At 37.3% G+C, this 14466-nt stretch overlaps 1 protein-coding gene across 2 annotated transcripts in view; it reads left to right on the top strand.

Annotated features, from left to right (window-relative positions):
• The window catches only part of ARHGAP15 (Rho GTPase activating protein 15), a 617448-nt gene that overhangs the window by 101165 nt on the left and 501817 nt on the right, over window positions 1-14466 (top strand). For both annotated transcript variants that reach the window (XM_082395825.1, XM_082395826.1), the window contains one exon: window positions 10935-11022. In XM_082395825.1, the coding sequence (XP_082251951.1) occupies window positions 10935-11022 (88 nt within the window). The remainder of the gene's footprint in view (window positions 1-10934; window positions 11023-14466) is intronic.

Genomic DNA, 14466 nt, shown 5'->3' with positions numbered 1-14466 from the left:
TTTCAAATTATGGTTCTCTCTGGATATATGCCCAGGGGTGAGATTTCAGGATCATATGGTAGCTCTATTTTTAGTTGCTTTAAGGATTGCTTTAGTTTTTATTATAAACACGTTACAGATTGAAAAGTGTAGTATATATAGTCAGCATGTTTAATAACATATAATACACCACAATGTTGATGGGACTGTAATACACCAAGCCATTTCTACGTTCCTCTTTTATTAGATTTTTAAGTTGATTCCAGTTTTATACTAAAATAGTTATAAATGCAGTAAACCTACTATTGCTTGTCAATTTTTCTTTTATATTTTCTTAAGAGAATTTCTAAGCCTAGATGACTTAATTAAATCACAAGACCATTTTTTTAAATGACTGTTATGTATTGACATACTGCTTGCCCAAGGAGTCTGTATGTTTTTTGTAACTAACAACAAAATGGTCAGTTTAATCATAACTTTGAAAAATTGTGTAGTTTTTATATCATTGGTAATTTAGTAACTATTAAATAGTATACCATAGTTGCTATAATTTGTATTTCTTATGTAAAATTTCTTTCCATAGCCTTTTCCCCATTTATCAAGGAACTTTATATCTTTTTATAAATTGTAATGAGTTACTACAATAGTAACAGATGCTTATTCTGTCAAGTACTTGGATAATTGCTTTACCAGTAATTCTGAAATAATACTCTAAAATAGGCTATATTACCACTTTCAATCTTAACAAGTGGAGAAACTTGGTCACTTGTATCCACCTCTCCTTCTCTCAATCTTATTGCATGTGTAGTTGGTATCAGAGTTTTAGCCCTGTCCTCTGTTTAAAGTAGGTTGGACTTTTCCCTCTTGCTAGAAGATGTTTGAGGCCAGGAAGCAAAAATTGTTCTTTTATTTCATACCATCAACAGTACAAAGGGCTTCAGTTGTCACTTACTACTATTTTATTAATCTCTATAAAGTTTTCTACTCATAAATACATGACAGGTCATCCACATCATATTTTGTGTTCTTATTTTTCTTTCCTTCCCTTCTCCTGTTCCTTTTTCTTTAGCTTCCTTTCCTCTTTCATATATTTTTTCTTTCTAAGAAAAGTTTGACCTATCTCTGAATACAACAAGAGTGGGTGGAAGGAAGGAGAACTCCTTGGCTATATCTTACATTTGTAAAGGGCCATAAATTTAGCTTTATTTTGAAATGAAGTTCTAGAAATCTCCCCAGACAGATGGACGGGGTTGAAAGCCCCAGACATTCAGCATTCAACTTTAGTTTTTCTTTGTGAACATTGAAAGTATGCTTCTTCTGATAAAGTTTAGAAATTCCTGCATTTTGGTACGTCTATCCCCAAAAGTTAAGTAGCCCAGGTTTCTCTGAAGCTCTCAGAGACCTTAGCAAAGAGTTGTTTTCAATTCTTTAATTGAAAACAACTTTAATTTATAAAAGCCCCCTGACAACATGTAAGCTATTTCCATACCCTTATCTCTCCCTCTATAACTTTCAAGCCTGCCCCTTCGTCATCTCATTTGCGGCTATGTACATCTTATCATATGTGGCTTGTCACTCTGCTCTGCTTTTCAGAGGGACTTGGGAAGAAGGACTTGAGGGTGAAAATATGGACAGAGAGGTATTTGGGAAGAAATCGAGTAAAGGTAGTGCAATGTTATGTCTACTAGTGTGTATTTTCATCCTAGAGCCCATGGCTATTAGACCTTTGTTTTTATTTGCTTTTTCTTCTTTTTAAACAATTGTTTCTCAGAATAGACTTTCTGTAGAACGTGATACCAAAGTACCCTCCTAATGTAAACTTTTTTTTTTTTTTTTTAGCATCTTCTGCTCAAGATCCCAATAAATTCTTCCAGGCTTCATCTGTCTTTCTCTCTTTTTAATGTTCCATAGTAAGGATTGGAGGGAAGGTTTGGAGAGTATGCAATACTGAAGTTAATTTGTAAAAGGTTGCTTTAGTTTCATGATTTCCAATACACGCTCTGTTATAATTTCCAACTTCTAGTAACCCTTTGAATATATAAAGCTTTTACATTTCTTGCAATAGTGGCAGAGATGTATATATTTATACATCAGTGTCTCTTTGACCCTTTTTTTTAAGCAGAGGCAAATTACAAGAAGCTTAAAATATAAGAGAGAAGCAATAAGTTCTTCACCTACCAGTTTGAGAACTAGTCAGAACACTTAAACAGTGTCTAAGTGATTTTTCAGTAAATCAGTCAAGGACACTAGAGTAATTCACATTCACCCCCACCAGAGGTACAGAATCAAGTCAAATCCAGTGTGCCCAAGTCAGATAACGGAGGCAGGCGGCCCAGAGTGAGTCTGAAATTTACAAAGTAACCTCACATATATTTTCCTCTGACTTTTTCGTTTGCCACCGTGTCATTACCAAAGCAGGCATAGGAGAGGTGAGTGTAAGATATAAAGCTTTGATGTTAGAGCAGATGAATACGTTAAACCTGAGTTCAAGCTAACAGATTCCTATGACGATAACAAATATTTTAAGGGCCATTTTCCATCAAGCGTTCTTCAGATAAGCAGTTACCAAGTTGCTGTTATTATGTGCTGCCATCCGGTGTCCGTTTTGTAGAATGCAGAGTTTTTGGTCAAGCTGATGCCTGTGTTGAGCTTTCTTTGATTTTGGGGTTGTTTTGTTTTGTTTTGTTTTTACTTTCTACCTTTACAACTCAGTATTTGTTTTAGGGAAGCTCTCTGAAGTGTCTCACTTGGAGAAATTGTCCCACCAATTGCATTAATTGTAACTAATTGTCATTAGAATTTAGTTCTTCCTCCTTCCTAATTACATTAAGGATCTTTTTCCCCCTTAGATGTGATGTCTTGTGACAAAAAAAATTAAAATAAATAGCCTGCATTTATTGTCCCAGGATCTATTTCCTGTACTGAATCAGTAGTGTCAATATCAATCCCTTACCTAATTGTTACTTGTAAATTCATGCGGAGACTCTCTCACCTATTCCTGGGACCTCTGACTTACTGAAGTTGGACATTTCCTGACCTATGTATCTTGTTTAACCCTCAGATCTATCCAACAGCTTGGTTTTTATCTCTCTGTGTGGAAAAATAAAAAAGAACTCCAGGGCTTCCCTGGTGGCGCAGTGGTTGAGAATCTGCCTGCTAATGCAGGGGACAGGGGTTCGAGCCCTGGTCTGGGAAGATCCCACATGCCACGGAGCAGCTGGGCCCGTGAGCCACAACTACTGAGCCTGCGCGTTTGGAGCCTGTGCCCCGCAACGGGAGGGGCCGCGATAGTGAAAGGCCCGCGCACCGCGATGAAGAGTGGTCCCCGCACCGCGATGAAGAGTGGCCCCCGCTTGCCGCAACTAGAGAAAGCCCTCGCACGAACCGAAGACCCAACACAGTCAAAAATAAAATAAAATAAATAAATATATTTCCAAGGCAACTAAATGTAACTTTAAAAAAAAAAAAAAAAAAAAATTGAAAAACACATTTAAAAAAAAAAAAAAAAAAAAGAACTCCCTCAAAGTTAAGATGATGAAGTGTTGATGCATTAATTGGCTCCCATCAATGGATGAAGTTACGTGCTGGCCATCTTGGGAAGGTAGAGATGAAAGAGCTTCCAGGTCAGCATTGCAGAACAGCCCAGGTCAGGCTAAGAAGTGCCCTTGTTCCAAGGAGAAAGATGTTCAAGTAACTCTTTGACAGCAGTTGGGTGTCTTCCTCTGTCAGGGTCTATCATGAGGCTCTGCATAGACGTGCCCAATATGACTAAGGGAGAGTTGCATGCCACCTGCTCTAGAGACAACTGATACAGCAGAATGAGCATGGCCTTCTAAGTCCAGAAGACTTGGTCTGAATCCCATATTTATGACTTTGATGCCCTTGGGTAGGATGCAACCTCACTAAGTCTCAATTTTTTTATCTGAATGTGGAGGATTTGTTTCCGTGTTTACTGCCTGTCTCCCCTGAGTTAGACATAAATGCCTTGAGGTCTCTGCTATTTGCCTTTATATATTCAGTCCTTGGAATTGTATCTGTCCTCTGGTAGATGCTCAGTAGATACTTGTGACTGGCTTGGGGATTAAATTACTTGACACATACAGAATACCAGGTGCCATACCTCGCACAGAGTGAGAACCAATGCATTCATAATAGCTTATCTTATTGAAACACATCTGAGAAGTCAGGAAGCCCTCTAGAGAAAGCTCAGGTATTGCCACTAGGATTATAAATTAGAAAAAGATATACTAAACCAGGAATGTTAGATACTTTTAAAACAATGCTATGAAAGACTTATCAAAACATTTGGGAACTAAGGAATAAATAAGGGAAATGCAAGAAGTAGGTGTTTTGTAGTCCTTGTTAGTAAATAACAACAAACAGGGCAGGAATAATCTAGATGTGTGACCCTCCTGAAATTTGAGAACCCATATATTCTTTTACTCAAAAACCTTTGATAAGCATTCACTAAATGTCAGATATTGTGCCCAGGAGTGGAAAAGCTCTAGGAGGTCAGGGATGGTGTTCCCCTCTTTGGAGGTACTAGGAAAGTAGAGGGACTTTCTTTCCATTCTGAAAATCGCTTCATCCTCAGAAGGTCTATTTTTAAAGTCCTGCCTGAGCCCTCTAAACTTGAAGGAGTTACTCGCTCTCTGGGTTGAATCTCAATACACTGAAAAACTGTCACCTATAAGGATTTGGTTGCATGCAGAAAGCATTAAAGGTACAAGTCAAGGCAAAACCTTGCCAGCTGACCCTATTCATACTCCCTCCAGAGCTGACAGTGCCATCAAAAGCCTCGCTGTGTTAGAGTAACTGGTGAGAAAGCTTTTCTGCTGATATCCTGAGAATTACAGGCAGCACAGTGGGCCAAACACATCAAATGGGGAATGGACTCGAAAGATATTGTGAAGAAAATAGCCAAGTCTCTAGACTACTTCATTCAGAGAGGAAGGTTCTGACCTAAGTCATAGGTTAAAAGATATTCCCATTAGGTGAATTCTTAGCCACTCCTAGACTAGAGGCTTTTGAAACACTTTCTGGTTTTAGGCTCCCTACTGAGTGCAGGTGAGCCTACTCATCCCAAACCAGAATAATCCCCTAGCAGGAAAGAGAAAGAGGTGGTGTCATAGTTAGAAGCACATCGCTGCTTCCGGCTTCTTATGAGGAGTTGAAAGACTCATCATGTGACTCCTTTAAATCAGTTCAATTCCCAAGAGAAAAATAGAGCTTGAGAGTGGTGGGCCTTTGACCAATCCTTCTAATTAACATTAGGTAAAACAGTTAATTTGACAGTCCAGATGGCTTATACCTTGTCACAGGCTCTGTACTCTAGCTTTTATAATTTGAGACTTAGGACCAAAACTATGGTGAAATCTGACATTGACAGTCTCCTTAACCAAGAAAACAGTATATTGCTGGTTGGGTTCCAGAACATCTCAATAAAGAGAATAAGGCAACAAAGAGAGTCACATGATTTTTTTTGGTTTCCCCTTGCATATAAATTTATGTTTACACTCTACTGTAGTCTATTAAATGTGCAATAACATTATGTCTAACAAAACAATGTACATACCTTAATTCAAAAATACTGTATTGCTAAAACATGCTGACCATCATCTGAGCCTTCAGTGGGTCATAATCTTTTTGCTGGTGGAGGGTCTTGCCTTGATGTTGATGACTGCCGACTGCTCAGGGTGGTGATTACTACAGGTTGGGGTGGCTGGGCAGTTTCTGAAAATAAGAAAATAAGGAAGCTTACCACATCAGTTGACTCTTTCTTTCACAAATGATTTCTCTGTAGTGTGCAGTGCTGTTTGAAAGCATTTTACTCACAGTAGAACTTCTTTCAAATTGGAGTCAGTCCTCTCAAACCCTGCCCCAGCTCTATCAACTAAATTTATGTAATATTCTAAATTCTTTGGTGTCATTTCAACAGTCTTCACAGCAACTTCACCAGGAATAGATTCCATCTCAAGAAACCACTTTCTTTGCTCATCCATAAGAAGCAATTCTTCATTCTTTAAAGTTTTATCATGAGATTGTAGCAATTCAGTCACATCCTCAGGCTCCATTTCTAATTCTAGCTCTCTTGCTATCTCCACCACTTCTGCAGTCACTTCCTCCACTGATGCCTTGAACCCCTCAAAGTCATTCATGAGGGTTGGAATCAACTAATTCAGACTCCCGTTAATGTTGATATTTTGACCTCTTCCCATGAATCAGGAATGTTCTTAATGGCATCAAGAATATTGAATACTTTCCAGAAGGTTTTCAATTTACTTTTCCCATATCCATCAAAGGAATCATGACCTATAGCAGCTATAATGTATTTCTTACATGATAGGACTCCTTGGTCCATGGGCTGCAGAATGGATGTTACGTTAGTAGGCATAAAAACAACATTAATTTCATTGTATATCTTCATCAGAGCTCTTGAGTAACCAGGTAGTTTGTCAGTGAACAATAATATTTTGAAAGGAATCTTTTTTTCTGAGCAGCAAGTCTCAAAAGTGGACTTAAAGTATTCAATAAACCATGTTGCCAAGAGATGTGCTTTCACCCAGGCTTTGTCATCCCATTTATAGAGCACAGGCAGAGTAGATTTAGCGTAATTCTTAAGGATCCTAGGATTTTCAGAATGGTAAATGAGCTTTGGCTTCAACTTAAAGTCACCAGCTGCATTAACCCCTAACAAGAGAGTCTGTGCTTTGAGGCTTTTGAAGTCGGGCATTGACTTCTCTTCTTTAGCTATGAAAGTCCTAGATGGCATCTTCTTCCAATAGAAGACTATTTAGTCTACATGGAAAATCTCTTGTTTAGTGTAGTCACCTTCATTAATTATCTTAGCTAGCGCTTCTGGACAACTTGCTGCACCTTCTACATCAGCATTTGCTGCTTCACCTAGTACTTTGATGTTACTGAGACAGCTTCTTTCCTTAAACCTCATGAACCAACCTCTGCTAGCTTCAGACTTTTCCTCTGCAGCTTCCTCATCTCTCTCAGTCTTCGCAGAATTGAAGAGCGTTAAAATCTTGCTCTGGATTAGGCTTTGGCTTAAGGGAATGTTGCGTCTGGTTTGATTTCTATCCAAACCACTAAAACTTTCTCCATATCAGCATTAAGACAGTTTTGCTTTTCTATCATTCATGTGTTCACTGGAGTAGCACTTTTAATTTCCTTCGAGAACTTTTCCTTTGCATTCACTTGGCTAACTCCTTGGCACAAGAGGCCTAGCTGTCAGCCTGTCTTGGTTTTTGACCTGCCTTCCTCGCTAAACTTAATCATGACTAGCTTTCAATTTAAAGTGAAAGAGATGCAACTCTTCCTTTCACTTGAACACCTAGAGGCCATTGTAGAGCTACTAATTGGCCTAATTTCAATATTGCTATGTCTCAGGGAATAGGGAGGCCTGAGGAGAGGAAGAGAGATGGGGAAAGGCCAGTCGGTGGAGCAGTCAGAGCACACACAACACTTATGGATTAAGTTAGCTGTCTTATATGGGCATGGTTCATGGCACCCCAAAAGAATTACAATAGTGACATCAAAGATCACTGATCACAGATCACCATAACAAATATAATAATAATGTAAAAGTTTTAAAAACTGCGAGAATTACCAATATGTGACACAGAGACATGAAGTGAACAAACGCTGTTGGAAAAATTGCGCCAGTAGACTTGCTCAAAGCAAGGTTGTCACAAACCTTCAATTTGCAAAAAAACACAATATCTGTGAAGCACAATAAAATGAGGTATGCCTATACTCTGTAATCTTTAAAAAAACACAACATAAATTAGTGAACAGACTTCAGGCTTCAGAATCGGAGAAACTGAGTCTGACTCTAAGTGTATGGCCTTAAGTAAGTTACCTAAACACTCTGAACTTTGTTTTCCATATTAGTAAATGGACAGATTAGTACCTTCATCATCTTTTAAAGTGAAGCTAAGTCTCCCGTAGACAAGCAAACTTATACTAGGTACTCAAAATAATTTATGCTAATTATTATTTTAAAAGAGATCATGAAAAACTGAATTAAAATTGGAGCCTCTAAAACGTTGAAAAACAGCATTCTGTTTTTCTTTTTGAAATGAAATTATCTTAAACAAATAGGAAAAATCTTCACTTGTATTCATAAAGACATTGTTTGTAGTTTATAAGATCAAAAAGAAATTGCACTGTATGTAAAGTGCCAGAACAATTCATATTACTAAGTTTCCAATACCTGCAGTTCTTACCCTATTCAGCTTGTTCATCAGATTCACCTAAGAGGGAACATTTCACAGCAGTTCAAAGTTCTAACTGTGAACCATGAGGTAATCGAATTTCATGCAACTTCAGTTCTAACCAGTTCCAGTTCCAAATTTAAGAAAGGGAAGAGTAATGCCAACACATTCTATAAACGATCAACATCTGAAAAAGATCATATCAGAACCATTTACCCAGGGCTTGCTATAGACAGGAAGCAAATAAGGTATAGAGTATCTCTTGCCAGGAGATGAAAAATATAGTGGGAAATACAACAGGCAGGTTAAATATAGGTTCCGTCATGCCTGGGGGTGTCCCATTCTCCTTGGTTACATATGGTCAAAGTAAGGGGTGGAGATAAAAATGATGCCCAGTCTAGACCAGCAGTCCCGCCAATGTTTACTCTATCTTGGGCCATCTAATATTATGACCTGCATAAGAAGAAGGCTACAGGTGTTCCAATTCATCTTGCTGCTACTGTTACCTAAAACGAGAAATGGGAACTAAGGCAAGGGAAGAAAAAGGTCTATGTGGTTTTCATTTTTCCCCCATCTTTTTCATCATTTGATTGAAAAAGTGACTATTTGAAGACAAGTGGGTCCAAGAACATAGTGTTCATATTTGCATGTTGAAAAATACACATTGTGTTTGTTTTGTTTCTGTTTATCCAGTTTTTTTCTTTTTAACACAATGGTGTATCATTAGGAAAGCTTCAGGCATGTAAGAGCAACCTAATCTTGTAAATATTAACTTTACTGAATCACAGCTGTCCTTTAAATCAAGCCCCTAGAGACTATGAGGCAAGTGGAACTAAATTACACGAAGATCTTAAATGGTCATTTAAAATGTATCTTTGTGTAGTTTTCTATGGACCAGAATAGTCTTTTTGTAAACTTTTCTAAAAAATCACTTTTGTAAAATGAATTCAGCTATTCTGAACTGAGTGTTAAACCAAAGCAAACTGCAGCAATATGATATAATAGAAACATATGTATATTAATCTCCTTAATCTTTTACCATCTAAAACATTTGTCTTTCTTCATGACGCAAATATACATACATCTACGTATTGAAGTAATACATGTTCAATGCAAACGAAAATCAAAAGCTATGGTTTCACTCTCTGATTTAACTATTGTTATATCCAGCTTTTTTTTTTTTTACCCCCATGCCTAAGTTTAATCATTGACTCAACATATACATATTTAGTGCCTACTCTGTCCAAGGCACTGTTGCTTGTCACTGGGGGTATCTCTGTAAGGATGAAATGTTTTCTGTCGATTTGGGGCTTTTTATTTAATGGGGGAAAGAGAAGTGAAATTTACAAAAAAAATTTTTTTAATTTATCCTAAGTGCTATGTGAGGAAGTCATGGAAAACATATTTGAGGACATAATATTTGAACTTCGATGAATGGGAATTAATAATCAGAAGGGACTGGGATGGGTGAGGACAATCATAGGTAAATAGCACAGCATGGTCTTATGAACTACATATTATATTATGGTCTGCATTAAAATCTTCCCATATCAGGATTCTGCTAAGCACAGGGTTCATTAGTCCATTGTATGACTCCATTATATGCAATTTATATAACCTATCTCATTTTTTGATATTTTAGATGCAGAATTAAGAAATGGTGCACTTCATTCTTGTGTACAGAGCCTTAACTTATGAGATGATTTCTTTAGGATAAATTTAAATTCATAGTAATGGGCTTGTTCAATCAAAAGATATACACATTTTAAAATATTTTTTAAAAACATATTGCCAAATTCACTCCTGAAAAGTTGTTTCCACTTCCACCAAAACTGTATGGGAGAATCCATTTCTCCATACTCTCAGTAAACCTTGGTATTATTCCTTCTAATTCTTGCCAATTTGATTGGCAAAAAAGTAAAAAGCATTTGACTCCCTTTATTTGCATTGAGTTTCAACATTGAAAAATATTGTGAACTAGGCAGGTAAATTAGCTGGTTAGTTTTGCAGACTCTGATGTATACTAAACCAATGAAGAGATGTAACGATGAAGGACGAGGTTCTGATTTCTATTTTTACTTTGCTGTTTTTGGTTTGCTGCAGAAACATAGACTTTTTATGGAGTGGAAGACATGGATACACGAGGTTGGATTTTTGATAGCTGAAAAAGATTTGGGGAAGATCTGCAAATGATGAAACTTTTACTATAAATGCCATGATATATAAAAATTACAGAATATTTTTATTATTACCTAAATTCCATACCACCTGTAGATTTTTTTTAAAATTATTTTTTAAATTTTATTTATTTATTATTTTTGGCTGTGTTGGGTCTTCGTTTCTGTGCGAGGGCTTTCTCTAGTTGCAGCGAGTGGGGGCCACTCTTCATCGCAGTGCGTGGGCCTCTCACTGTCGCGGCCTCTCTTGTTGCGGGGCACAGGCTCCAGACGTGCAGGCTCAGTAGTTGTGGCTCACGGGCCCGGTTGCTCCGCGGCATGTGGGATCTTCCCAGACCAGGGCTCGAACCCGTGTCCCCTGCATTGGCAGGCAGATTCTCAACCACTGCGCCACCAGGGAAGCCCCCACCTGTAGATTTTAATAAAGAAAAGATTTTTAGGAATTCTGGTTAAAAGTAAAGATAGTCTCTACTTATTCCAAATGTTGCTCATACAATACCTGTGAATGATTTCTTCAAGTGATAGTGCTTTTTTTGCTTTTTTCTCTCCTAAGGAAAAACTGGTCTACTTCCTGGATTGTTCTTTCTAGTCGAAAAATTGAATTTTACAAAGAATCCAAGCAGCAGGCTCTGTCTAATATGGTGGGTAGTTTTCTGTTTCTACTATTATCATGTTTACAGAAATATCGTTGAATTAAAAGTTTGGTTTCAACAGAAATCACACTAAAGCCTCCAAGCTATCAACATCTGAAAGCAGATGGAGGAAAATGACTCAATAAACTTTTAATCAGATGAAGGGAAAATAGAACTTAGTGTTTGTTTTATTAAGTGGTGCATTTGGAGAATAATCACAAAATGAGATGAATGGCAAGCAGCTCTCTAGTAATGGGAAGGTAACACTTTAAATTAAGGTGCCATTTATAAATGCTTTATTCTTATTTATGAAATGATCACTAAATGCAGCTACTTGCTCAAATAATGTAGTATAAAGTATGTTATAAAATGCATTAGTAATAAATACTTAACGGATGAGACTATGGAAAGCTGTTTTAAAGAATATTATAAGGCGTAAATCGTATTAAACCATGTATGTGCATCTTTAATACATGAATTTAAGTTGTTATCTAGCATGCTATAAAGTGCTTCACACATTAATAAATAATAATAAACTGTTTATAGATGGCACCTTAATATAGGGTGTTACCAATGAGGAAAGACTCTAAGTTAACAAAGTGATTTTTTATCTTAGTCTAACTGTGACATTCACTACGTCCAGCTAACCTTTCTGAACAGTTCTATGACTCCATCTAATGGAACTAATACAATTTCTGTATCCAATAGTTATTACAAAGTGAAATTTGTAGGGCTTCTTGATTTGTACCTGGAGAAGGGCCTCATATATGCCCACAGAGATTTGACAGTGTTAGTAAGTAGGAGCAATTCTGAGCTAGTTCCTGGGGCAATTCAAGCTCAAAACCTTGCTGCCTGAACACCAGAGCTGCCACACGATGTTGGAGACAGTGGGCAAGCAGCATATCTGACAGCCTCCTGAGTAGGAAGGACTCCGGGCAGGAACCAACCTGCCATACCCCAATGGCCTGATGGGCAGCAGGGAAAAGGGGTCTCCTGGCAGGAATTAACCACAATGAACTAATTTTTATTTGGCAGGTAATAAAACGATGGAAGGTTCTTTGCTTTCCAGCCACTAGTCGTGTTTGCTATGTAATCCTCTTTAAATAGGAAATAGAAAATCATTTGCTAGGAGATTTTTTTTTTTTTTTAAAGGAGAAGATTTTAGTAAGAACAAAAGGTAGCATTTGGCTTGCTCCTGATAATTGCAATAGCCTTTATCCCCAAGTAGCTTGCTGATTTTGGAGTCTCGGTGCAGCCAATCTGTAAACTAATTATGAATAAATTAAAAATATATCTCAGTCCTTTGTATTTTTAATTTAAACTGCCTCAGAAATTTGTTTTAGGGTTTTGTTTTGTTTTTATTTTTTGGCTACAGTAATGTTGAGATAATCTTTTTAAGAAAAATAAGGTACCCCTAAAGGCTAGGTACAAAACAACTCCCATCCACCCACGGGTCCTTTGTCTTCCCTTTGAATGAGTTCTATTTGAATGAGTTCTAAAGGGGAAATCAGGAAGGGAGGAAAGTCACTTGCCTTGCTGAATTTGGCTGCTGAGAAGATGATCTTCATCCTGCTGGGTGAGAAGAATTCTGCTGGAGCAGAGTTTATGTGAATGTGCTGGGATAATGGGAGAGATTAGATTCCAAGTTAAAGCATTTGGTTTATTTTTATTTTATTATTTTAATCTCCTCATACCAGGAGATAGTTATCAGATGCTTAATTTTGTACAGGTGGAAGAAAACTCCCCCTTACTGTAGGCAAACCTTGCAAGTCAGCTCACTAATTGCATGCCTCTAGTTCAAGCTTCAGAACTGTTGTAAATTGACAATAGATTTTACTTTTAGAGGAAATTTGTTAACCCCCTTTTTTTTTTTTTTTTTTTTTGACAGTCCCTATTTACTACTTCTAGTCCCATTTTCAGTGCTCTTATGGTTTCTCCCAGACACTCATTGTCTTCAAAGCAAATTCTGGGCAGGAACTAACTGTGTTTTGTGGTAATAGGGGAAAGAATTACAGATTCCTGTTTGTACTGCATGAATTGTCTTGCTAGTCAAGTTCTTGGATACATTTCTAACCAAATATAAAGGCCTGGTGGGATAGCCCACATTTACCAATTCCAGTCTCAGAGAAATGATATGATGATTACCAGGCCTTGATTAAAGATACTGTGGTTTTATTTTGAAAGAGACTTATGCTCAAGTTTCTGAATTACTCTTGTGCCCCCTTACACATGTCCTGGTATTACTGTTCATTGTACTTCTGGGAAAGTCTGTCCTTTTCTCCAAGGGGGTCTGTAGAAGCTGCCTAAGTGAGTGCAAAATGTGGTTTAAAAGAGTAAATGGCATTTTAATCTGTACAGGAATGATCTTTGAATGTTAATGCAGTGGTGAGACAAAGCAGCAAAGTAGCTAGGAGAAGGGCTTTGAAGTTCAACCACAGGGAGCTTTATTCTAGTTTTGCCACTTAGGAGCTGACAAACTTATTCAACTCCTTTGAGCTTCAGAATCCTCATCTGTAAAGTGGAGATAGTAATATTTGCCAAGAGAATTAGTAAGGAATAAAGCTAGTTAATAAAATAAATAAAAATATGCATAGTAGCCATAAAATAATTGTTATATTCTAATATACTCCATTAAAATATAAATATGCTATATTCTATAGTACATAATATAGGGTATAATATAATTATAACTTATCATTATACTATCTTAGTTTTGCATTTGAATTGATTCACACATGCGTAGAAGAAAAGGTATATTAATTCAAGGAATACCAGCGTGTACTGTCTCCAAAAAAAGAAATATGCATCCATAGGCAGCATAAAATATTGTGTCTGAGCACTGAATAATTCTGAAAATGAAGCCATTTCTCCATTTGGGGTTCTAGATGTAATATCCTGCTTGTCCATATATATTTTCCTGGGGCCCTCATCTTCCTCCATTGTCTCTTAACCTTACTGCTTTCACATTTAATACAGAATGCCACACAGTGTTGTGCCTGATCCCACATTCCATGTTTGGCTATATTTCTTTCTCACTGAAATTCTTTCATTTCATAACCAAGTCACATTTTTATCAAAAGCAGCCTCCCCCTGAAAAGAAACAGTCACTTTGCTGGTGTGTATAAATCAGAGATTCATAGGCTCTGGGTTCTCAGTGACCTATTGAAGGAAAAGGAGGACTGACCTATTCTGTTTTTCTTTTTTAATAAGGACATTAGAGTAAAGTACTGCCTACTGCTACTGTCACTTTCTAACAGAAAGGACAGTGTATAATACCCCAATCCTAAATCTAGGTGGGATAAAACCTCAAAATTAAAGACAGTCTTTACCAAGAGAGGAAACTGTCTCCCTCCTACGTCTACATACATTGTCTCTGTTTTGTTCACTTCACCTCAGACCAGAGAAAGTTTGGTCCAGACTGGCTCTCCCTCCTGTGAAAAGGAGCATTGGAAA

Source organism: Balaenoptera borealis (genome assembly GCF_965194805.1).
Source record: "Balaenoptera borealis genome assembly, chromosome: 6".
Taxonomy (NCBI): Eukaryota; Metazoa; Chordata; class Mammalia; order Artiodactyla; family Balaenopteridae; genus Balaenoptera; species Balaenoptera borealis.
This window is presented reverse-complemented; position numbering and strand designations above follow the sequence as displayed.